General features: G+C 34.2%; 1 protein-coding gene across 1 annotated transcript in view; it reads right to left on the bottom strand.

Annotated features, from left to right (window-relative positions):
• Window positions 1-27,340, bottom strand: part of LOC127217970 (teneurin-1-like) — a 593,057-nt gene that overhangs the window by 162,378 nt on the left and 403,339 nt on the right. Inside the window, exon 5 of the mRNA XM_051178980.1 lies at window positions 24,687-24,927. Coding sequence (XP_051034937.1) covers window positions 24,687-24,927 — 241 coding nt within the window. The remainder of the gene's footprint in view (window positions 1-24,686; window positions 24,928-27,340) is intronic.

Below are 27,340 nucleotides of genomic sequence, written 5' to 3'. Positions count from 1 at the left end.
CATATTTATGAAGAAGAACAATTGGATTTTCAAGACAATGTAAGTGGCCCTATATGTGGTATATTGATTTGGTTTTTAGATCATTAAGAAGCAGAAGAAAGACAGAGAATTGTTGGCTATTATGATGGCAATTACAAGTAATAATCAATATTCCTGAGCACTGTAATTTCATCTGATGTACACCAAAGGATTTCCAAATGCATTTTCATAAGTAAAATATTACAGATTAATGAATAAATTCAACAGTCACAGCAGAGAAGCGTTTAAACTAATTCATGTTTGAATGGAATCCAAATCATAGTCCTCAGTGAGAGTAGATAATAAAATAAGTTCGTATACTTAGGTTCTTGTTTTCTTATTAACAAGCCCACAGAAAGAGTCTGAGCTGAAAGCGATCTATACTTTGATGTGTATCCTGAGAAACAGCAATATAAATGCTATGTATTGTCATAAGCTTTGCAGGTCATTGTGGAAAGTGAAACCGGAGCCTAATGTGTTTTCATAGTCCTTGAAAAATGTAGGAGCATAAAGACAAATGCACAGTGCTAGACTTCAGCTATGTGCTCATAAAATCAGATCATCTGTCTAAGCACATTGCTTTTCCCCTCAGGAACTGAAGATATACTAAAATGTTGTTATCAATTTCATACAATTGGTTTTTTTTTTCCTACAGAGCAAATGATGAAAATGCAGTTCAAGAGTTTATGTGTAGGTAGAGCCTCTTTTTGCATCTGTTTTAATATTCAAGTTCAGATTTAAAAAGGGAAAGTAAGATATTACCAAAGGAAATGGGCAATAAGGAAATTGTAAAAAAAAATTCAAGACTGATGAGACCCAGTGGTGGTAAATGGGAGTATAATAAATGCTCCTGCAAGAGTTTTAAAATCATCTATAAAAGGGGGAAATGTACTCTCTTTTTTAAGCCCTTACACTACATAATTCTGAATGTATCTCTTAGCATTAAATAATGTGATTTAATATGGCACTTAAAATTCTACAGGAAACAGACAGAAATCTACAGCTTTTAAAAAAACAGATACATAAATAACCAAGAGTTTTTCTCTTTTACATCTTGTAAATATTCTTAAAAGATACATCTAAGCTGTATTACTGTAGCGTTTGGATCATTTTCCCCCAGAAAAAGTGGTTCGACTTGCTTCTAGTAGAAACAAGGTTGATTTTTTTTAAAATAAAGATTATGAGTAGGCCCAAATTACATTTGTATGGGATAATGGAGTTTAGTTACTAATTTTTACCGTTATTAAAAGTAGTTTGTGACAAAAATTTAAATAATATAACATAAAACTTTCATCTTAAGTATTTTAAATTATGTATCTGAGTAGTGTTAAGTGCTTTGTAAGAGTTCTCTAGAATCACTTTGCTAGAAAATTAGAAACACTATTTGCCCATTAAACAACCCTGTCTTTCCTCCAGCACCCTCCATTCTACTGCTTTGTTTCTGTGATTTTGACTGCTTTAAATAAGAGGAAACATGTAGCATTTATATTTTCATTTCAATTAACATGACGTCCTCAAGATTCATCCATGTTGCAGTATGTGAAAGAATTTTCTTTCTTTTAAAGCCAAATAATATTGCACTGTATATACAAACCACACTTTATTTATCAGTTCATTCCCTTATCAATACTTAATATACACCTATCACTTGGCTACTGGGATGAATGCTTATGTAAATATACAAAAAAAGTATCTCCTTAAGGTCTTGTTTTAATTGATTTGGGATGATATGGTAGTTATATTTTTATTTTTCTAAGAAATTTCCATGTCATTTTCCCATAGAAGCTTGTATTTTTAATTCTCTCCAATGGGACACAATTCTTCACATATTCTCCACTTCAGTGTTTATTATCTATTTGGTTTAACTTTATGTTTTAGATTTACTTATTTTGTTATGTGTGTGAGTATGTTTTGCCTATATGTGTGGACATGCACCATGCATATATCTGGTGCTTGCAGAGGTCAAAAGAGTGTCTCCTATCACCTAAAAGTGTAGTTACAGGTGAGCTTCCTGATGTGGTTGCTGAAAAATGAACCTGGTCCTCTAGAAGAGCAGCAAGTGTTCTGAACTACTGAGCTATTTTCCAGCTACTGGGCTTCTGTTGTGATAATAGTCTTGCTAATGTGCATTTTACTTGCAATTCTTTGATAAGTTATGTTGCATATTGTTGCATGTGTGTTCTGGGCTGTTGTTTACCATCTTTAGGGAAATAGTTATTCATAGGTATTCAGTCTAATGGTTCAAAAATCACATATGAATTAAAAGGAAATAACATTTTGAATCAGCCCCATTTTCTTCTCTGACAAGAATATCTAGTATTGCTTGTGAGAATATCTGTCTCAATACTAGTTTTTCATTAGTTACCCTTTGCAAATACTCCAATTTAGAATAAATACCCTTAAAAGTGTGTGTGTGTGTGTGTGTGTGTGTGTGTGTGTGTGTGTGTGTGTATCTTATTGGTATTACCAATTTGAAAATGAAGCAAGGTAAATAATTTTACCACTCTACTAATAACTATGTAAAGGAGAATTTCATTAACCCCTGTCAGCATGTCCTACAAGCTTCACCTGCCAAATTTTGATAAAACATCAATACTATGTCATTCTTAATTTTAATAGTTCTTAATAATGCTTCTGTGTGCTTATAGAAGAAGTCTTAATTTTGTGAAGTTTAAACCTTTGCCCAGTTATCTATTCTTACATGGGAATATTCTATGATCTCCAATGGTATTGTGATTTTTTTCAAATGAGTTGTTCTATAACAAGAAATATCTGTCCTGCATTTTAATACTTCTGTGGATTATATATTAGCTGAACAAGTAAACGTATCTTGTTTTTAGGTCTCTTATTTCAGAGGTAAATAAGAAAATAACATACATTGGTTTATATATCTTTCCTTGTTTTAAAACGTTTTGATTGTGTTTTCCAGAAGGCCTAGAGAAGCTTAACCCATGATACTTCAAAAATACGGCTGTTTAAACAAGACCTGAACAAGGACAGGAACAATAGTCATGCTAGGATACAAGGGGGAAATCTCACAGGGTTCATTCTCTCAACAAAGAACTACAGACAATCAAGGAGGGCTGAGAGCAGGAGAAATAGTCTTCTCCAGGAATGAGCCTATTAATTGGTTGTTTGATACAAACTGGTCAGCCCTGAAGTCATATATACAAGCAACACCAATGGACTGAGCAAGTTTTATTTATATATCTAGGCATGCACACATATATACAGACACACCTAAGCATGTCCTAATAAAAGCAACAACTAAAACAGGCTGTTGAAGAGGAAATAGGGGTCACAGGTGAAGATTGGAGGGAGAAAAAGGTGGTGGAAATAATGTAATTATATTTTAACTAAAATGAATAAATATTAAAACCATGCTCTTGATTTACTGTGTAGAACAAAGCTTAAGGAATCTGAGGTAAATTTAAGCAGTGTCTTTTGTTTATCAGATTGGAATGATAATTAAATGTTTGCATTTCTTTTCATTTAATGTAAATCTAGCAGATAAGAAAAAATTAATTCACAAGTTGATGAAATATCTCAGTAGGTAGAGAATCACCTCTTGCAAGTTGTCCTCTGCCCTCCACATATGTACTGTGGCAGACACTTGCATGTGTGCGCACACACACACACACACACACGCTAAATAAATAAATGTAATCAAGTAGTTCATTCATATTTGAACTCTTGTAGGATACTTTGGGAATCAATGATTACTCTAAATAAAAATGCTAATGATTTTTAAATACTCACTGTTAATAATAATAATAATAATGAAAAGGCATTTGGTAAATATTTCATTACATGATAGATATACTAGTATTTTTACTTCTTATATTTTCTACCACATTCTCATGATCTCCCAATAATAAATTTGAAAATTACAATTTGTAGTGAATTTCAAGATCACACAACTTGTAAGTGATTGACTTGAAAATTACCTTCCGTTTGGTTGATTACTAGAACATAACCTACATGACAGTAGGCATGCCTTTCTTTTACATTGTGTTCTATTCCTAGCATCTGAAAATATAACAAAACCTAGGTGTTCAATGAGTATTTTGAAATTCATGCATGAGTCATGAAACTCACTCACTGTGAATATTTTAGCACTTAATATAACTCTTTGAGAATTTTGTGATGTATTTTCTGTTCCTATTCACCTTTCTCTCACTCCTCCCTTATCTAAGCCCTGTCTCCTACTCACCCAATGTTGTGTCTTCTTTTTAGTAAGCCTATTTCGTACAGTTTGTATTGGCCATTTGCTTTGGTATGTGTGGTCTTCCATTGAAGCATGGTCAACATACTGGGAACTAAATTCTTTCATTAATACTTTCACTGAAAATAGATTTTTCCCCCATATAATATATTCTGATTGTAGTTTCTCCTCTCAGAATTTCTCTTAGATACTCCCTAATTGCCTATCCACCCAAATTCACACCCTTTCTTAATCTCGCATATTAGAAAACAAACAGAAAACTAAGTCCACGAAAAAGCATCACACACACACACACACACACACACACACACACACACACACACACACACACCACATGTACACACCATGAATCAAGAAGATTGGAAAATACAATGTAAGTAAAAGACCTTTAATGTGAACAAATGCCCAGGCAAAGCACTATGAGACAAAAATCTTCCAAAAATACCACTGAGTTTGTTTTTTTTGTTGATCATCTAATATTTGACATACTGCTTGCATACTACATACTACAAACATACTGGTTTGTATGCCCAGTGAGACTGCATTGGACACAACTGATATTTCCTTTCTTAGCAGCAGTGAACTGGAGATAGTTTCTGGGTTGGGGTTGGAGGATTGTGTTCACTTCCCCTGTCTGTACTGGGAACCCATTTGGCTTTGGTATGAGCAGGCATTGTGCATGCTGCCACAGTGCCTATGAATTCATATTATGTGTCAGCCCTGTTGTGTGTAGAAAGCCTATTTCCTTGGTGTCTTTCATTACCACTGCCTCTTCTTTTGCTAAATTCCATAAGACCTGACTTAGGGAGGATTTGATGGAGACTTCCAATTAAGAACTGAGTGTTCTCAGGCCTCTCATTCTCTATATGTTGTCTAGTTATGGGTCTCTGAATTATTCCCATCTACTGCAGGAAGAATCTTCTATCCACACGGCTGAGAAAGACAGTGATCATAATAACCGACTCTTCCTCCAAGAAGCTATCAATTAGCAATAGCGCTGTATTTAAGAGTGGTAGTTTGTGACCATCTTCCCTCTACATGCTGGCATTTTGTCTGTCATGAGCTGATACAGGTCTTGTTAATGCTGTCATAATTGATGTAACTTCATATGTGCAGCCTTTCTGGTATGTACAGAAAACACTGCTTCCTTCAAGTTATCCACCACCTCTGGTTTTTACAATCTTTTTGCTTCCTCTCCTGCAATGATATTTGAACTTTGGGAGGACAGACTGTGTTAGAAATATCTCATATAGGGCTGAACATTCCAGTCTCTTATTCTTTGCACCTTGACTAGTTGTGGGTATCTGTGTTTACTGCATTCTATTGAAAAAAAAAAAAGAAAGAAAAAAAAAAAAAAAAAGAAAGAAAGAAAAAGAAAAAAAAAAAAAAAAAAAAAAAAAAAGAATCGGGCATATCCGTGCCAGGGAACAGTGACAGTGGTTACACAAGTAACAGGCCCTTGGAGACAATGTGCTACTATTACTTTGCCAAACTGGAGTAATATAAAACTACCTCCTAATGCTTTATTGTTATATGCATAGATTAGTGCATTTCTCAGCACTTGCTGGGCAATGTAATCTTAATTCACATAGTCATTTGTTATTTCTCATTTTAAAGACAACTGTTTATGCGTGCAAAGCACTCATCTGACTGTTTTAATATGAATATATCTATCAAATCAAAATTATAGAAAGGAGAAAATTATATTAAGGAGGCTATTGAAAGCTATTAGAAATGTAGAGCTATCATTGCCTTGTTTAGAATAAAAGTACTGTGAATTCTATAATATTTGATCACATTGCTTTAGTAGACCCTCAAATAAATTGAATAAATGTGTCCCAACTTCATGATAATGACTTTTTCTAGCTAGCCTTTCATTCTTTCTTTAAGTTATAGCTATATTTTGTATGTCTAATTTTAATTTAAAACTTGATTTTAAGGAGCTGGAGAGAGTTTAAGGATACTTGTTCCTGAAGAGAACTGGGATTTGTTTCCCAGCACCTACATGGTGGCTCATAATGGTTATTAATGCTAGTTCCAGGGGATCAAATGCCTAATTCTTACCTATGTGGGCACAGACATGCATGTGGTGCAAATACATGCATGTAGTAAAACATTAATATACATAAAATATATTTAAAGCAAAACCAGCTTATGAAATTAATATTTTCTATTAATGTTGGATAAAAATGCTCAGGTACATAAAATTGTTTTAGATAAATAAGCTTAGCATATTTTAATTAACTTTATATTTAATAGCAGGTTGAATCTTCAGACATGATTTAGAAGATACAATATTTTCAAATTTGATACAAATATTTTCAAATTTGATACAAAATAAAAAGTTATGGGTAAGCCATGTTACGAATCTACTTTGCAAATTATACATTTTTCTCATGAGAGAATAATTAAAGTCTACTCTGATGTGGGATGGCCTTCTGTATGCTCCGAATATGGGTTGCTTTTATTGGTTGATAAATAGAGCTGATTTGGCCAAAGGCCAAGCAGAATAAAGGTAGGTGGAGAATCAAAACAGAGAAATGGAGAACAAGAAGGCAGAGTCGGAGAGACACCATGAAGCTGTTGAAGGAGAAAGATATTCAAGCATTACTGGGAAGCCTCAGCCTTGTGTTGATATACAGATTCGAAGAAGTAGGTTAATTTTAATGTGAAAGTAATATGTCTGAGCCATTAGCCAAACAATTATAATTAATATTAAGCCTTAGCGTTATTTGGGAATTTAGAGTGGTTATTTGGGAACTGGCTGTTGGGATGAGAAACTGCCAACTACACTACTCAGTGGTTTTAAGTAGCTCATTCCCCAGCATAGAATGCTTGAAACAGGAACAGAATATGCAGCCGTGGAAAACTCTGTGAATTTACCTATCACATTAAGTCAGACGCTACACTTTCTGAGAATTGTAAACATCTTGGTTTTATAAATAAGTTTTCCATTCCTATTCACAAAAGGGAACAAAGTTAGTTCCTAATTTCTTTAATTAGAGCAATCTACCAGGTTTTTCGAATTGTCTGCACTGGTTGTTGGGTTCTTGTTCACTTATTTATTTATTTATTTATTTATTTATTTATTGTTAAAGGAGGGGTTGGTAAGCAGTAATATACATTGATTGCTTTTTTGTTTATCTTCATTTTCTGCAAACATGTATTTTTCTCATTTATTTTATGAGCCAGTTTATACAGTATACTTTTCTGTATCATTTATTTTTATTGAATAGTAATCTGCATTAGCAAAGGCATCTTATTTTAAAGAAGCAATGTTTCCAATTAATTACAAAGGAATACAAGAAGTGCAGAGCCTAAGAATTTCTCATTAAACTTTTCAGGTTGAGAATCTAGATTATTATTCTAATGCAAATTTTAAGGATCATCCTCTGCCACATACCAGTTTTCATTTTTGAAATTCTTACACCTACAAGACTATTACAGGTTAATATTATTTTTATAATGCCACAACAGGATAACAAATTCTACTTACATTAATCTTCTAATCTATCCAACATAACACATCTTTAGAAGCAACTTCTCAATGGATGTTAGCATCCTTTGAAATCAAAGTGGTAGACTTCTGCAGAGACTGCATGCCCCTTAATCAACATCGCTCCACTCTTCCTATGCACACAGATACGCTATATTTACCATTGGTTATATCAATTAAATGTGGCTGTATGGCTGAGTTCTGGTTAATGAAATATTTAGTGTAAGAAAAGTTCCACTTAAAACTTCAAGATTTGGTCCCTAAAAACATACCATCTTAACTCATTGACTGGCTATAAAAGAACATACCCAAGAACTGGAAAATTTTGTGCAATATTACAGAACCACAGAAAGTATAAAGAATTTGTAACTGCATACACATATTAGGAATGCTGTTTTTCTCTCAGTTGTTAGCAAAGTATTGATAATGGCCTTTTACTATAATTAGTTGAACCAAAATTAAATAATACAACCTCAGAGGCAATCTTACTTTGTGTTTTCTGAAATACACACAGAAAAACAATTAAAAGTTAGAGAATCCAATATATCAGGTTACTTTTAGCCAATGAAAAGGTCATGTGTAATGGGGGAAAAAAAGAAAGAACCCTCATATAGAGTAAAATTTGAAATGGAAGTGTATGTGTGGAGATGCGATAGCTATGCAGCCCAACAAAGATAATGAATGAGGGGCAGAGTTCTATCTTTCATTAGAATTATCTATACACATTTTATTTGTTTCACTGTAAAATAATATTCAGTATCGTAAAAATATTTTTAAGCTCATTTACTTAGTCTTAAATACTTCTTATCTTTAGTTGCCATAAAATATTAAGATAACATTAATTTTCATGCTGGAAAAATGTATAATATATATATATAATTCACAGGTGTATTATGCAGAATATATATGTACATATATCTATTTATGGGACATAGGACTTATATATACACATGTACATGTATAATCCTCTCCCATTTGTCAAGCAAACCACACATAACCTCATATTTTCACTCCAACGATATCTGATTCAGAAGCCTACATGGAAATCTTCATAGTAATTGTCTTCCAGTGTTTGAATTTGTCATCATTTTTCTTCTTGGCTATCTGTGTTTGTGTTTTTAAAATGACGTTGTGCTAGTTTTATATGACCCTTCATGATCTGTCTTTTGTGAACTTGTCAGCATTAACACTGCTATTTTCTTCAATGTCCTCTGTTTCTGGAATTCTATATTTGGTGCATCTTCCCACTTTCCAGGTTTCTGCATGTTTCTAATCATTTTAGCAAAGAAAAGTATCAGAAGAACCAACAGATTGATTCCTCAAAGTAGTATAGGGCTATGTAAGGCAACAGAGAAAGATAAAAGAATGGGGAGAATGAATACAGGTGAAACAGAAGGGAAATACTTGATATAAGTAGATAATCGATGGGTCGATTGATGATAGATAGGAAAGTAGGTAGGTAGTCAGGTAGGTAGATAAGTAGGTAGGTAGGCAGGCAGGCAGGTAGGAAGACAGACAAAATGCTGACATTTGAAAGTGGGGTATGATTTGTTTGTTGCTTTAGGACTCATTCCTCATTTGTTATATATCTAATGTGAGAAGTCAGCAGCAGTACACAATAATCTTCCCTCTTCTGTATTCCCAGAACACAGACCAATTAGACAGTACCAAATGTGTATATAACCAATATATCCAAAAATGCCCCTTTTTCTTAAGACTTCCACAAAGAAAGGAGAGTCTCGACAAGCTAATTGGAGATAAAACTCTTAAGGAGTTGTTATTGTATTAAAAAGAAACCTTGGGGGAGGTTCAGAGCTAAATGTATGGGGATAGATGGTTTTCAATGTGAGTCACACTATAGATTACAGACTATCTAACTCCTCCAACATGAGTTTTGCAAAAAGTGCAAAGAAAGAGGGAAGAGCTGGAAGAGGGATTGTGTGGAGAACAAGCAGATAATAGATTCTGCTTCACAAGTACTGGAAAACAATAATGAAAAAGTATTTAAGTGACATTGGAAGTGTTTTCAACTGTGGATTAATTTGGTGATAGGAAGGAACATATGGCGATATTGCGAGATATTTTATGCTGACATAATTCGGGGGAGGATTTTCTTGTTACTGACATGCAGTGGGAGAGGCTGTTAAATATCCTATACCCGGCAGTTGTCTCCTCAAATGTACACACCAATTAGTACACACCAATTAGTACACACCTTGAAATGTCAATGATAATGTTGAGATAACATGGTTTAAAACTGTTCTTTTGTTTGAAAAATGAAGGGATTAGGCACTCTTGAAAATTTTTCACGGAAATGCCTTGTCAAACATTCACGATTTTATCTTCCTCTCCAATCTCACAGTTATTATTGCTTTAGATTATTTTCACATGCTGTTGCTCTATTATCTAAGCTAATACCCTGAACTGTAGGGTTAGAGAGCATTTACAAGCATATACAACTGATTCATAATTGCCTTAAATATTTACCTTAGTGGAATAAACAAGCAAATCTTTGTAAGTTATAAAGAATAGAAGGCATTTGCTACTTCAATTTTAAATACTGCTTTGCAAATTGTAGCTTTCATGAACTTATCACAAAACACAAATTCAGATCTTCAACTACTGATTAAAAGATGTAGAATATATAACAATCACATCAATTGAAACAACATTAACTTCCTCCACAATTTGAAAACTCAAGGAACAGTTTATTGGGGATCTGTGCTGTGACTTATAGCTCAATAAGTACAATTCCCCTTGTGCACAGGAGAATTTCTGAAAAAAAAATCATGCCTTTCCTCTGAAATCTTCCATCCTTGCTGTGTGGATTTTTAGAATGTAAAGGGAGGCATTGGTTCAAATTAACAACTCCAGCACAAGAAAAGGTCAGTTTCAAGAGTACAGAGATTCCATGTACAGTTATGAACTATATGATAAAAAGAACAAGAAACTTGTGGTTTCTCTATGCATCATTGTCAACACTTGGAAAAAACTACCACCAAAGACTGATAAAGCATAAAAATGGCTGGTTTGGACTTGAATCTGATTCTGACTTTGTGAAATACTTTTCAATTTATTTCATAATTAGAAAATTAAGGTATGAGAAGAGACATTGTTATTCTACTTCAGCTTCTAAGTAAAGACCTATGTAAGACAAATTTCTATATAAAGTTGTTTAAATCCTATGCCCATGAAAGGTTTTGCAAATCCTATGCCCATGAAAGGTTTTGCATTTTAAAACACACACACACACACACACACACACAAACACACACACACACACCCACACACACTCACACAGAGACAGACAGACACAGAGACAGAGACAGAGACAGAGAAACACACAAAGAGAGAATATTTAAAAATTATTAAGATTTTACTGAGCATTTGTGTATCAGAGAGATTATCTTTTAGGCTAGCTTTACAATGACCCAGGAGTGTTTTTTCACGTAATTTATTTAAGTATACAGATAGTGACGAGTAGCATCTTTGTAATTTCCTCTTACCTATTAGAAATTCTGATAGCTCTGACATTTGCCAAAAATATAAAATAAATTTAAAAATCTATGATGTTTTTATGAGAAAGACATGCACATATATAATGTTCATTTGAAAAATGATTAATCAGTGTTTTAGATCCAACATTATACTTAACTTGTAAATTTATCACTTATTAAAGGACAGAGATGTAAAAAAATGATTATATATATATATATACATATATATATGAAAAAAAGGCATTCTGAAGGTTTCTCAGTGATCCAACTCAAATTCATTTCTCATATGTGGGAATCTTGCATAGCACTACTAAGCTTGCAATTAATTACAATTCAACTTAAATTATCAGAAATCTTAAATTATCAAGATTCTTTCAGTGGAGAAGCAAGTCATAGGAAGATAAGCCACAGAATGACAGAAATTGGAAACCATAAATGATTTTAAACATTTAGACTCATTTGCTCATCTGACAGTTGAGAAAAATTAGGTTGTGTTGAAGAGAGAGATGTCATCAATGTCATATACTTATTTAATGGCAGAATTGGACTTGGGTTCAAGATTTCTAACTGGGGATCCTATTTTTTTCCACTACTCATAGGAGACCATTAAAATTTGCAACTAATATTCATGGGCCACTAGACATTTTATTCATTTTTCAATCTCTTTTCTGTTTAGAGCACCATATAATAGAAACTCATGTCTAAAATGACAATCTCAATATCACTGTGAAAGATTAAATTATTATCATTTGGATTAAAAGGAAAGTGGATTGATATTTAAGAATGGTTTTCTACAAAAATGACAATTTTTTGAAAAGTTCCATTTAGTCTTAAGCTAATCACCAAATCCAATTACCCAGAACCCCTCTGTTTTCTGAATATTTTAGCTCATTAAGCTTTTCATATGCATAGATTAAAAACTATGGTGTGTTTTTAAGAATATGAATAGAATAAAAAACTAGGTTATGTTTTTATGAAGGGAAAATTAACTGAACCATGTGACAATTCACCAATAGACAAAAGGGGATAGTTTGGAGTTCTACATACAGTAAAAACATTGTCATATGCAAAGGTTATTGTGCTGGTTATATAGGCTTGAACTCTAGCTCCAATTCTTATTCCAACTGCCATAGGATCTGTTAATAAGATTTCCCAAAGGGTCAGTCACTTGCATGTGAATTGGGACTGCTTCTCATCATAGTCACCTTCCAGGGTTGTACAGTCAGAGGTAATGTACCAAGTGAATACATTTTGGAAAACCAAAACCTATTGACACATATATGCATGCATGCCTATATATGCACACACACACAACAACAACACATATTTGTACATGTATCCAACGCATTACCTAAAATCAAAAGTTTTGGCTTTCTTAAAAAATATTCAGCTGTTAAAAGGCAGCCAATAATGTGTTGTTGCAAAGTTACCTAGGTTCTTAACACAGTTCACTATAGTAAATGACCAAATTTGAAATATTGGACTGTCATGCATTGAAGATAATTATTTTAATTGAATTCAGGAAAAACAGAAGATTGTGAATATTTTATGCCAAAAGAAATTAAATTTTCTAAGTGGGTTAATATCATGTTGTAGTTGATAATTCCATGGATGAATTAGAAGTAGTCATAAGTTAGCAGCTGCTCTATCAATGTAAGCCCTGAGGTATACATATGTCATTATTGAGTATTTTTGTCAGTAATGTGTGACTGCCTAGAGTTCTGTGTATATATGTCAGATGGAGGAAAAATGTATGACTTATAATCAAGACTTAGCAAGGTAGCTGCTTGCCTTTGGGAATATATGATTTAAGTTTGGCAACTGACTTTAAGTAAGGGTGGGGGATTATAATGATACTGACAAAAGAAACTTTTATAGATGGGCAATGTAGGAATTCTCAAACAGTGTCATTACCACATCACCCCATTGGAGGCTCAGTAACTTGAACTGTTGTGTGGGATCATGCTGTTTCCTTTAGTATCACTTGGTAACTATACTTGTCCATGTTCTTGCCCTTAGACCTGATATGTTAATTTCTACCTCTCAGTAATATCATCATCCTGATTACTAAATAATCGATAGAATGCAATTCTCCTTTTATTCCCATTTTTGATATATATGAATAATTTACCTTGATTTAGCTTTGTTTCAACCTACCATCCGACTTAATTTATCTGTTGCTTCCATAATCTTATATCCTACTACTTCAAAACCAAAGCTGTGTTGCTTCGTACTCACCATTTTACTAAAAGTTGCTGCTCAAAACTCTTAAGAGTTAAGAGTCAAAGATCTGTTCTCATCCATATTTTATTTTTTTCTAGCATCTGACACTTATGGTTACCTTGAAATTTTTTCCCTTCTCCTCTGTGCTCTTAGATTATTACTTTTCAGTAGTTTCTTTAGGATTCCCTCAGTTATTTTTCTCCTTCTTGCATTAAACAATTTAAATTTTCCAAGACTTTATCTATCTTTCACAAAACTTCATCATTAAGTCTATCAAAAAACTCTAGAACCAGACCATCACTAGATTTTGCTTGTGGGCTATTTGAGGCTTTTAGTTTCTTTGGTTGTTGTTGCTAGTGTTCTCAAAATGGGACAGAAATGTTCTCACACTGTAGCACATAGTAGCTTGGAACTCATTATCTACAGAAAGTTGGCCTCAACTCATGGAAATCTTCCTGCCTTACTTCCTGAGTTCTGAAGTTACAGGTAAATGCTGCAATGTCTAGAAAGCTAGGCTTGAATTTGGTTCATTGCATACTACCTACTGACCTAATGGAATATTGTTAAGGTTTTCTAACCATTGGCGTTAAAACATCAAGTTAAAGAAATACAATAAAATATTTTCTACATAGTAAGCATCCAGAAAATATAGAACAGGAGTTGGAGATATGGCCCAGTGAGTAAAGCACTTGTTGTTAGCATGAGTAGCTGAGTTTCAAACCAAGAACCCACATGACAATGATGGACATTAGAGCAAGTTGGGAGGTGGAGGCGAGATAATCTCTAGAAGCTTACAGGCCAGCTATCTTGGTATATGCACTAGCAAACAACAAAAAGATATGGTTTGAAACAAGGGTGGAAATTGAAGACTCAAACCTATGATTGTCCCCTGATATCCACATGCATACACTTGAACAAGCATGTACACACAGAGAAATTAAAAAAAGAAAGTGACAGCATAGATCATTTTTTCTCTTCTTCTACACCTAGATTAATACTTTCAATTACTAATTAAATAATGAAAAACTCAAAAATCTTCTATACAGGTTTCCTAACATTTCCAGAATTAAGCTGTTGTCCTTTTCTACCAACACCTTTTCCTGATTTTAGATATATTCTATTGTTTACTCTAACTTGTTCTATTTTTCCATGTACTGTGCAAAAATTTGGTGTGCATGTTGAGTCAGGGTCTAACTGTGCAATCTTGTGTGGTCAAGAACTTGCTATGTGGACCAGGCCACCTTCTAGCTCACAGAGATCCACTTGTTTCTACCCCTCCAGTTCTGGAATAAAGGTATATGCTACTACTCCCACAAAATGCTATAAAAACACTGATAAATTTTTTATATGAAAGTTGAGGTGAGAAATTTGGTATGGTCTCTGTGTTAATTCCTCTATAATTTGTATGTTGAATTCCAATGTCCAATATGTTGGGATTAAAAGGTGAGATGCTCAGACAATTGTTGGGTCTTGAATAGTATTAGTGTCATTACAAAAGAGAGTAAAGAGAACCCGATAGACCACTGCTACCATGGAAGGTTATAACAACACATGCCATCTTTGAAGGACACACAGTTATTAGACACTACTCACTTGTGCCTTGATCCTAGATCTCCAAAGCTAAACAATTATGAGTTATTTTCTAAATAGTTTGAACTTAGACAAATGTGAAAGCATGTAATGGAAAACAATGTTAAAATATTTATTTGACTTTTATCTTTTTTTCTTCTAGATCACATCTAGTTAGTTCACGAGTCCTGTATTATTATTTGCATAAGAGAGAAGATTGTTTTCCCAACAACCATAGCCAATAGAACAGTGCTGGAACTGGTAGACAAACAGTAATTATCTGATGAAGTTTGTTGAAAGGCAGCTACACTGCATTTAATCCATCATAGTATTTATAATGAACTATTGTTTTCCATTTAAAGTAATTTTGTTGTACACATTTCTTATATCCTCGCACTGAAGTGGTTTATTTATTTATTTTTGTCTTCAATAGAATGGAGAAGCAGATGTTACTGTTTATTTGTATATCTGTTCACCAAAAGGGGCAATTCTTTTTGAGCTTTCCAGCTCTTAAATGAAATTCTCAGTATCAAGCTTTTACATTTCTTGCAGAGATGGTTCAAAGACCTAATGACCAGATCTGATTTTATCTTTTGCTTTTAGAGCAGAAACATTTTTTGTTGTGGAATTAATAAAGAACTAGCTGTTTTCTCCCAATGGGTGATGTTGACACAAATACATGCATTCATGCATACATATACACACTGCTGTAGAAAAGAGAATAAAAAAGAAATTGTATTTCCAAAAATTCAAATATATTTCATAATTTCAGTAAAATATTTCAGACAAGTGTCTATTAACTTGACATGTCAATGAAAATATTTATTATGATAATCAAATTACTTTGCAGTGGAAAATTTGTTAAAAGTTGTTCAGAATCATGCATTTCTGTGATAAATATTGAATTTGGTAGGGAAGTATGTAGATACATGGTTAGGGAAGGCAAAAAGTTAGGAACAATTATTTTTCTACTTTCTATTTTTTGGCTGTTTTGCTCATATATTACATCAACAAGTTCACTTCTTTAAATCCCTTAAAACACCTGTTTACACTCACATTTTTATTGCTAAATAAATCTCCATTTAAAATTGGTTTTCCTCTAATCTCAGAAGAACTTTCCTCAGAAAATACAAGAAATTATGTTTATGTATGGTTTTATTTTGTGTTGAACTTGAGAATATTTTATTATTTTATTAAACATTCTGTTTAAAATTGCTATCCTCAAAGTGACTACATGTTGTGACAATGAACTAGAAAGTGTTGTTTTTTATTACTAAAACTTTGCTCCCAACATCTAAAGAATATATTGGGAATAAAGAGTTACCTTTATTTAAATTTATTCTATATTTATCATTTATTATAGTCTGGAAAGATTGGTTGATTCCTGTTTATGTGTAGTAAAGAGGATTTATAGGTCATAGATTAGTTCTCAAAACGATTTTCCTGTCTTAAAATGCATCTTTAAATCTGTGGCTGAAGACAGATTTGGCTAACCCCAGTGCTGTTCAAGGATTAAAGCATGAGGTATTGTTGAATTTAAGCACTGAATATGTACATTCCAAGCTTTTTTTCCTTTAGTCATTATTGGAAGTAAAAATTATGCCTGTAAATCTATTTTTCTACTGCAAATATCCTAAGGAAAAAAGCTACTTATAAATCTTAGGTAGATTTTTAGTACTACTATATAATACAGAAATATAATTACCACTAGATAGCTTATATTTATGGGTTAATATGTACAAGGTATTGTTTCACAGATATGTATAATACTGTCATCACCATTAATGAACATTTCTTTCAAGTATTTCCATTTCCCCAACACAGACACTAGTTCTAAAAGTATAAAAAGCATTAGTCATATGAATTTCATTTCTCTTTTTAGTCTTTGCCAGCCAGTATCTTGCCCACCAGGTGTTTTTGTTCTTCTTTTTAAATATAACCCCGTACATTCTACTTAAGTGTCATATGGGCCCAAAGCCAATTAAGGCAGTATCATACCAAGCTATAGCCATCTGTCAGAATGTGATAAGAATAATTAGATAGACATTTCTACTACTCTTCTGACTCTATCACATAATCTTAGTTTACTTTTGTTAGGTGATGTGGCCATCCGGTTCTTAAACTCATGTTCTCTCTAGCATTGGAAAAATTAACAGCAAATCTCTAAGCAAGAATTATTTTGGTGAAAGACCAAGATTAATGTCCATCACCATCATTTGAAATAAATAAGCTATCTTTTCCAGGAGCAGGCAAAACAACTGAATGGTCTTGAACCAGCACTTGACTAAATATTCTAGTGAGTAAAAGACTATAAACTCTGAGTTAGAAAATGTACTTGAGAGACAAGAAAGAACATAGTTAATAGGAACAATAATACTGAAAACTGTCCTCAAAGTAAGAAAATGTTGAGAAACTGAAAGTAATGTCCCATGCTTTGTGGGCAATGGGTAAGCTTTATTGATGTCTCCACAGAAATAAGGACCACTTAACCAGGTATTACAGTCTGGCTGGGCCATATTTATTCAAAAAAATGTGTGTACCAGATTGAGAAACATACAGAAACGAAAGAAAAAAAAAAAAGGCAGGGATGATTCTGGAACGCTAGAGAAAACTAAAAGGAGAGTGCAAATCACATAAAATCACATATAAGTTTAAAATAAATCTTGTCAGAGTTAAACCTATTTTTATGATTAAAAAAAAACTGTGGTTTAAAATTCCACAATTTGCCCTTGGCCTTACTATGGAAAAGAAAGTGAAATTCAACACCAGATTTAGTGGTTTCTACAATCTACTCTCCATGACTTTATCAAAATGGCAAAGGGTCAAAGCCATATGATGTCATTGAGATGGAGGTTAATTTGATAGGAAGTAAACAGATTTTGTGTGGAAGAATTCAGTCACCAAAGAATGTGTAGTCTACAGGATACCTATGTATTGGCCCCCTGATAAATTAAAACAAAACAAAAAAACAACAGTTTAACAGCACATACTTCAGCCTAACACTTCAATTTCTTGTCTATAGCTTAAAAGTCATACCTTTGGGGTTCCATAATGAATATCTTTTGCTAGTATCTAAAGGAACAGATTTTCCTATATAACTGAAGACCTCATCAAATAGGTTCAAATGGCTATGAAGGGGAAAGTATGGGTAACAAGAAGAGTAGCAGCAACTATAACTTAGATGACTAATGAATGTGCAGTATGAATGTGATGTGCTCCTTCTAGAATGCCTTTTCCTACAGTTTTAATAAAAAAAAATTGTGATAGGAGAAGGCGATTTTATGTAATTTTTTTCCATTACAGAAGTTTCCATTTTTCCTTTCCTATCTACCTCAATTCTTCCTCAGCAATCAGTATTCCCACCTTGGTTAGGACAATTGCTTCCAAATATTTTTACTTTGGGGGTTACCTACATATTACAAATTATTATGGAATTGTTATTAATTTTGCTTTACGTTTACTATCACAGAAAGGAAGTAATGCCCAGTGAAACATCCTAATCCTATAGTTTAGATTAAAATCCTTACATAGACTTGTTAGTTTCTACCTCTGTGGAGTTTCACAAAATTCTTTAACATCTATGATTATTAATTTCTGGATTTGTCTAATGAGGATGTTGATACCAAGAGCACTCACCCCATAGGTGCTCATTTAAGTAGTAAAGCAGTATGTGCAGAAGGAGCAAGAATGGTATGCATGTAGCTGGGCTCCACTTTTCACTAATATTGTTTTGGCTAATGCTAAACTATAAGTTTCTGGAATATAGGGACCTTTGGAGTAGCCAAAGACAACCAGGATCAGTACGTGTTCAGTGAATGCCTCCCTCTGCAAGACATGTTCAGTAAACCACAGACTAAGAGATATATGTGAATAGCTGTTTTCAGAATAGATTGAAGCGAATGTGGCTTTCTGAACTGTGGTGACTCTAAATTCCTCTCCTCGTCATCTGATTCCTGCCAAGACTGTAAACTGAATTGAAAATGATAATATTTATTTGATACTTTCTATGTCCCTGGCTCTGAACAGATATTTTACATATAGTTTTTCATTCAGTTCTTGAGACAAACTCACAAGGTAAGGCCTGTAATTTTCTCCATATAACACTTAGAGAAATTGAGGCTGGTGTATGTTAGTAATATATCTAGGGCCATGAAAATATAAGTGGCTTAGTCTAGGGATATTGAATCACACATACTTAAATACATCATTAAGTTTCTGTAGCTTTAGTAATGTGCTCATACTTTGATTGATAAAGATAGGTCTATTCAAAATAGTTTGGTACCATCATTACCAAGAAAAGAGTAAAAGAGGAGGTAAAAGGGTTGAGGACCCAAAATTGCTGAGAAAGGAAAGGTTCACTACATTCTGAATGTGGTGGGTAGTTAGGGCATTGTATTTTTGAATGACAGAAGGCAGGTACTAATCCTAAAGCTGTTCTGGAGACTGAATACAGGCAGTGTCACTAAGCCTCATAGGTTTGTATCATAAAAAATAATAATAAAAAAGGAGTATGGTTCCAAGGACTGGAATACAGTGAAGAAAATGTATATTTTACATAATAGCATACCAAGACAGGTAGCACAATAATGTGTTTATTTGGGGGATATCATGAGCATAAGGAGAGAAGCATTTTTAATTGGATAAAAAAAGAATTTGAAAAGGAATAAGAAGGAGAATTTGTCCTTGTGTTATTATTATTGTTGTTATTATTACTACTATTTGTCAAGTGCTTCCTGAATTCATGGCTGCTCTAAGAACATTGTAAATTCAATTTATTTAATTATCACAACACCCTCATTAAACTCATGAAATATGTTTTACCATTATCCTTATTGTACAATAAGATAAGCCTGGAACACAGTGATGTTGAGTAACATATTCAAGGACACAAAACTTATATGTGTCTACAATGAGCATTTGTCTAGATGAATAAAAAATGCCTATTAATTTTCAGTACTGATAGAGATGTGCCATAAGAGAACTAAGAGAATAGTACAGTGAATAGAAATGGTTATAATTCTATAGTCATATATTAGTTGTATTATTTACCTAAGCACAAATATACAGCAAACTCAAGTTATCTTCTTGAAGACTACACATCCAAGAGGGTGGAGAATTTATGGTAGCCTTTCCACTGTTGCACAGATCGTTAGTTGGGGTCATCCTTGTAGGTCTCTGGACATTTCTCTAGAGTCAGTCTTATCTTCCAACCTATAATGGCTCCCTCTTTTATGGTGTCTCTTTCCCCTCTCTATTTTTTTTTTCTCTCGTCTATTCCTCCCCCGGAAAAAATCTTCCTAGTCCCACATGCTTTCCTCTTCTCCCTTTCTCTTTCTCCTAGCTCCCTCTGGGATCGATATGTAAAATAAGAAAAAATAAATATATAAAAAAAGAAAATGCATTTTAGAAAATATTAAATGATTCTACATACAACTTGGTTAAGGTAAAATTCATTTCACACTGTTTAACATATTGTAACCATATGGGCAGCCAGCCTAGACACTGCCTGTAAAAATAAAAGGTCTTATACTTTGCAGACTCTGAGAAACTTGTAACTTCCTGATTTGACAGATGCTGTCCAAAGATGTTGTTTCAGATAAGACTGTCTGCTTTGTACCATGCTCTTTACCCTGAACATTTAATGAGGAAGTAAAATAGTAATGTGAGGCTCTGATGCTTGCCAAATGACTTCTGTAGTCAATATGTTATATAAACAAAGAGTCTCTCTGGCTGAAAGAGAGCCATGCTGAACCCTAGGATGCATTCCTTCCTTTCTTCCCCTGCTGATGCCACACTTCCTTTTTGGGACCTGAACTCTGCTGGAGCTGAACTTTGGCATTTGACTATTATAAATACAGTAGTAGTCTATACCAGAGGAGAGAGAACTTAAGTGGATTGTATTGCATATGCATTTCAGGGACTGTGGCATACATAAAATGTGGCAGAAAACTGGAGATGGTAAAAGCAGATTTAAGTTTTGGAAATGGACAAGCAACATCTAGGCTTCTTGGGGCAGAATACAAAACTTTGTGAGATTAAGGTAGAACAAGCTGTTAAAAATGATTTTGAACAGTTACTAAAAAATTATAAGAGTAGAAACTTTGAGAAGATAGTATAAATCTAAAAGAATTCATGTCAGGTAAATACTTCCCTCTTTGAGCAGTTATTAGATTTGGCAGATCAGGAAAAATATAAGCATATATATATATATGTATGTGTGTGTGTGTGTGTGTGTGTGTGTGTGTGTGTGTGTGTATCAGCAAGACATCTGACAAGAAATCTCATGATCTGTCTCAGAGTAAGATCCAGAAATGTGGGTTGTATATTAGTAACAGTGTACTACCTGATAGCAGAAAAAAGCCTTGTAGAAGTGTTTCCAATGGCATACCAGAGAGCTCTGATGATATTCTTGTCCTATATAAATTTTATCAGTGACTTACATGAAAACGAGGGTGAATATCTCACCATCTTGTAGATTTATACTAGCATGACAGCAAAATATCTACTTTACAAGGTAGAATTAGATTTCTGCTACAACTCCATATTCTAGCAGGATGAAATAAATTATGACAGTTTAAGGGCCTAAACCTAGTCTACTAATGCTCTACTTTTCAAATGTATATTTAAGAGGTTTAAATTATAGAACATATAAACTATGGCCTAGCCTTAGACTTTATTAAAAAGGCTTAGAGTCATAGTTACTAGTGTTAATAGTTACTATTAACTAGTGTCATATGTCCATCAAAAAGGGTGATATTGGAATAGACAGAATTAGCAGAAATAATAGTTAAACAAGAGAGATAGCTGATTATTGGCCATAGCATTTAGTCCTGGCTATGTGAGTTAAGGTAATGTTTAACAATCCTATTTAAGGAACATCTGAAATGCTTCCAGATCTTTCCTAATAAGCAGTCTTAAGAGGACTATCTTGAGAGAGCTTGTTAAATTCCAAGTTGTTACCTAAACTAATTGGGGAAGCATTTTTCTTAAAGCATCAGACTCATAAACAGTGAAAGGTGAAAGAGGGGTTTCATTTTCTGAGTCCCTAAACTTAGGGGATAATAATGGGTATATTGCAAGTAGAAGATTTGGTTTCAAAAAGAATTCTCAAGAAGTTGTTTGAGGTAGAATGGAATATTTCAGTTATTAGTCATTTCCCTTACTGGAAATACATAAACAGACAGAGGTGAGCACTTAGTAGAGATAACAATGTCACCTTTCGAATATGTGAAGTGTTTTACAGTATATGAGCACTTTATATTATAATAGTTTGTTCTTTTTAACACATTATCATGATAGGAAATTTTAGAGGCATCCTCAGGATGGAAGCCAGTACATAAGTGCTTGCTTCTAGGTGTGGAAGACATTTCATATTTATTTTTACAAATGAGGAAGCTAAGGTTCTAGGAGGTGTTATTATCCAGCTCGTGCATAAGTTAATATGCACTTACTCTCACCTTTTATTGACTAAGCATGAAATGAATATTTTTTCAAGGATAAATTTGAAAATCTCTAGTTAGTCAAGCTGATAAGACTTCTATGCATTTTTAATTTCATTTTTTCTGATGCTGAATATATTTTCAAATGGTCTAAAAAGGCTCTCTCCTCAGTCTCACATGAAAACTTATGTTTGTCTCTACATCGTAGGAAGCTGAGACCAATTAATACATTCCTTGCACAGATACAGAAGGTCCGTGGGTGCAATTTGTACAAACATGCCTAGATGTACATTTCAAATAAGAATAGTTTTCTCTCTCAATTTGCCTCAGCCTATCTCCATCCCCCCGACTTCCTATTGTTTGTCTTCCTAGAAGAAGGAACTGTGTTTGCTTGACAGAACAGCTAGTTAACCATACTGTTTCCTTAGCTATGATCAAGCCTCATAGAAGAGTCAAAAGAAAAACGAGCAAGTTACCTCTCTTTGAAAACTATGAATATTTATATTTTTCTTCAACTTTTTAACTTACTGTTTTTATTTTAGGTGTCTAGTTGTTTTGCCTCGCATGTTTGTTTGTGTAACATGTGTGTGTCTGGTGCCCAAGGAGGGTGGAAGATGGTGTCTGATTCCCTGGAGCTAGAGTTAGATGATTGTGGGAAGCCATGTCGGTGCTGGGAGTTGAGCTATCTCTCCCGCCCTTGTAGATTTCCATTATTCTTTGCTTCTCCCACTTTATACATTCCTTCTTTTCAATTACAATAAACGAACAAGCAGTAGGGGAATAAGGAAAAGAATGGGGATGGAATACAGGGTTGATTTTTATCAAAACACATTATATGCCTATATGAAAATTTCAATAAAAAGAATAATGTGCAAACCTTATCATTAGTGCTGTCCTAAATGTACTGTCTTCACTATAGATGCTGACTACTACTGTTGTATTTTCTAGGGAAAGGTAGCAAAAAGAAGTGGCTTATAAACCTTTTTAATCTAATATGTGATGAATGATACAGTTTTTTGGATTTGGACCACAGCACTTTCAGTGGAAGTGGTGATACTTGCTGATGCCCTCTAATTTAATATGCCACTCAGGAGGAAAGCCTCATAATGTGAGTTTATTAGTCACTCCCTTTCAGTTATGATTCCCGGAGGATTTATAATAGAAATTCATGCCAGACATTGTTTATTGACTGGTATATTCTCAATATTGTTTACATAAAATTGTCTTTCTAAAATGATTAAGACATGAAGAAGTCAGCAAGAACCCCTGGAATTTGACAACAGAATGCTATGTTTCACTATTTTTTGATTTCCTATGTTGTAACATTTGAGAATGTGGTGATGAGGATTGAATTCAGCATCCTCTGAATGCCAGGCAAGTACTCTATCACTGTGCAATACTGCCATCTCTAAAACCTGCAACTTTTCAAAGAAAGAATGATGGGAAATGGAGAGTGATTTCTCAATTAATACTCTCTAGTGCTAATGCTTTCACAGTCAAAGGACCTAGTACTGTGAAGGAGTAGAGCTTTACCTACATTAAAATACTTAGGCCATGAATTAACAAACTCAAATGTGAGACATGACAGAAAAACAGTGCCTTATTGCCCTTTAAAATATCATGCTACTGGAACACAATTTTCAAGTAACATATGAATTTCCCCTTCATAAGGCAAATCCTTTCTGAACTATTAGGAGACATCTTCCTTTTCAAGTGATTTTATAATAAATTACATAGCAAAGTCCACACTTTTCTCCAATGTTCTTTCCCTCCCTCCCTCCCTCCCTCCCTCCCTCCCTCCCTCCCCCCTCCCTCCCTCCCTCCCCCCCTCCTTCCCCCTCCCTCCCTTCCTCTCTTTCCTTTTATAACTGTACTTTCTTGAAACACAACACAATTTCTTTTCGTGTTCAGCCTCAGTGACAGTTCAGACCAATGCTTCATTTAATTTTTGGTGGGTGTCTAAAAATGAGGTACTTTATGCATCTGTGATTTCATGTTTACACGTGCATCTGCTTTGGTCCATGTCTATGAGTGCGCCTGAAACATTGTTTCCTGCGTGTCTGTGATGGGAATCTGTCCTTTTACCTATAAACCTGACTGTGTATAATGATGGGTATTTGTGTTTTGTTGCAGCTCCATGGTGAATAGAGTTGCTACTATCAGTGGAGTCCTCCTCTGTCAACATTCAAGTTTAGTGGGGTGAGCAATAGCTTAAGTACCTGGTTTCCAGTGGTATGTTGCTGTTCAAGACCCAGCTGTTATGCAGATGAACTGAATCCTGTGTGCTGGTTGGAGGAGCAGGAGCAGCTGGGCTGGGCTGACTGCGGGTAGTCATTGATCTTCTCTGAAGAGAGTCCACTGTGGGAGGTGGCTTCCTGGCACAGGTGCAGGCATGCGGAGGAGGTGGTGGTGGTGGGAGCGGTCTGAAGGTGAACTGGTTGTGTGGGCTGCTTTGCATGTCTAAAACAGAGAAGAAAACAGCAAATAAAGATTTACTCTCCTACTTTGAGAAGGCAGTATGACAGACCTACTAGAATTATAGATAATATAACCTCTGAGGAAGGGGTGTGTGTGTGGATTTGAAGTTCAGTCTATCTGTAAAAATGCCACTTAACTTACAAAAGCATGTGCAGCAAGCTTATGAAATGTAAAACATTCACAGTTGCATTTACATGTAAATTCTTCAGGAATATACCATCTAAAACTAATGAGGCCGCCTCACACAATTTGTCATAGTTTCTGCTACTGAACGAATAAATCATCAACGAGATATAAGACTACAGAACAGAAGTGAGCTGATTTCCATCAGTTGCAAAAAAAAAAAAAAATCTCACTTCAGAAAATACCAGTGAGAGGCACAAATTCGATGCGAGGAAAATCATTCAGCACTTCAAATAAAAATATAGGCCACCTTTTGACTTACTCCAGGAAAGGATGCTAGCCTGCTACACAGGAGTAAATTCATACTTCAGAAAAATAGCTCACAAGTGTGTAACTCAACTGCATGAAACTAATCTCTACACCAGCCCAACACCTCAGAGCGCTTCTTATAAAAAGGCAGGCTGAGGGGATGTTGTTCTTGTTACTATATGCATTTCCATGGCCATGCAGAGCAAAGGGTGCCCACCTTGCCTTTTGACACACCATTTTAGGAGCTCTGCCAAGTTATAGGTTAGACAACAGTCGAGAAACTTTTTTCATGCTTGGTTGCAGAGGGGGGCAAATAGGGACAGCAGTCCTCAGACTCCTCACGTTGCTATTGTATAATATTCCCCTGCTATCCTGGCAGGTACATATCAAGACAGTTAGTTAGACTCTGGCCCAGGAGAAATACCCCAATTAAAGCCCTTTGAAAAGAAATCACTATTGTAGCAGCTAGCCACCTCTCTTCCACAGGAGAAACATAATACATGTCAAGTGATTGCTTGTAACACCAGCACGTTCTGGATAAACTATGTAGACTGCATGCCTTTGTCCCACCTCCCCAATGACAGAGTTGAAAAGCAGAAAAATGCCAGAGGCTTTTTCAATGTCTAACAGAGGGCTCAGCTGGTGTGTTCTGAGGCCCACTTTGCAGTTACTGATCAGAGGGAAAAAAAATCACTTCTTTCAGTCCTTTTACTTCAGACATGAATTTTAAAGAGAGTGGCTTGGTTTTCAAATTAAAAAACAAAACAAAACAAAACAAAAAACCCCCCAAAAACCCAACATTACGCTCCCAGGAGCAAGAGTATGACAAATTCTTGGCTGGATTTCTATTATAGGTGATTCTGTCTTTAAGTAAACTCAATTTATGAATGTACGAATTGTACAAAAGACAGATAGGGTAAGGAATCATGATTATTTTATTTACAGATTCTGTTAGGTGCTTAGTTATCCTTATATATTTAAAACACTCCATAAATTTCCTAAATCATTCCTGGACTCCATGTTATCCCAAATCCCATAACTCCTAAAATTTCATCACTTGTGTTTAGCATTTCATTAATATTTTAAATTGTTTGTATTCATACTCACAATCATAGACAGAAATATGCTTTGCATTTTTTGGACCCAAGGAAGCATAAAGAACTAGGGTACAAAAGACCATTTTGGAGATGGGAACTTTCTCTAGGAACCAAAGCAAATTGATGAACAGACTCTTCTAGCCATGGTTCTAATACAAATATCTGAAATAAAATTTCCCCATAATTATGATTCTAAAACACAGAATTTTCTGTATTTTTGAATTTTTCATTTATGTTTATGTGTCTGCTTCACTCTTAAACATCTGTAACTGCAAAAATACAGAATAGAATGTAGTGTGTGTCACGATAATATAAAATAGCACAGACTTTTGGAGCAATGGCAACCTTGGCTTCAGATTCAGTTTCTTTCATGCTGAAACTTGACCCATTCTCTTATAATATGGATTATTATATTTAATGTAATATCCTTGTTGTGTAATTTGACTGATATAAAATAGGGATGATGACTATTTAAATGAGACTCTTTCATCTAATTCTAACATTTATTGTTCTTAACATACGTTTAGTTGTTCGAGGTTTCTATACCATGGCATTCATTTGATAGGCAATAGGTTTTGTCTTGTCTCTCATAATAGAAAATGTATTTCTCAGTGAAGTGTCATTTTCTACTTCTCTTATATGTCATAGAGCATTGAGGGTAGTTCTTGCATAAAGCAATGTACCGAAAGATTTTCTGATAGAAATGATTTTTATTTTTCATGGGACCTAAAGAATTTTCTTTAGTGTATTCTTTGGATATCATTCTGATACAACTACTGAATATATAGTTGATTGTCCATAGTTAGGTATGCTCATAGGTATGATGTTTCTTTCCTTGAAAGTTTTTTTGTGTTGTTTTTTTTTTT

The sequence above is a fragment of the Phodopus roborovskii genome, unplaced genomic scaffold (assembly GCF_943737965.1).
Source record: "Phodopus roborovskii unplaced genomic scaffold, PHOROB, whole genome shotgun sequence".
Lineage (NCBI taxonomy): Eukaryota > Metazoa > Chordata > Mammalia > Rodentia > Cricetidae > Phodopus > Phodopus roborovskii.
The sequence above is the reverse complement of the archived record's forward strand: the minus strand, read 5'-3'. Positions and strand labels throughout refer to the sequence as shown.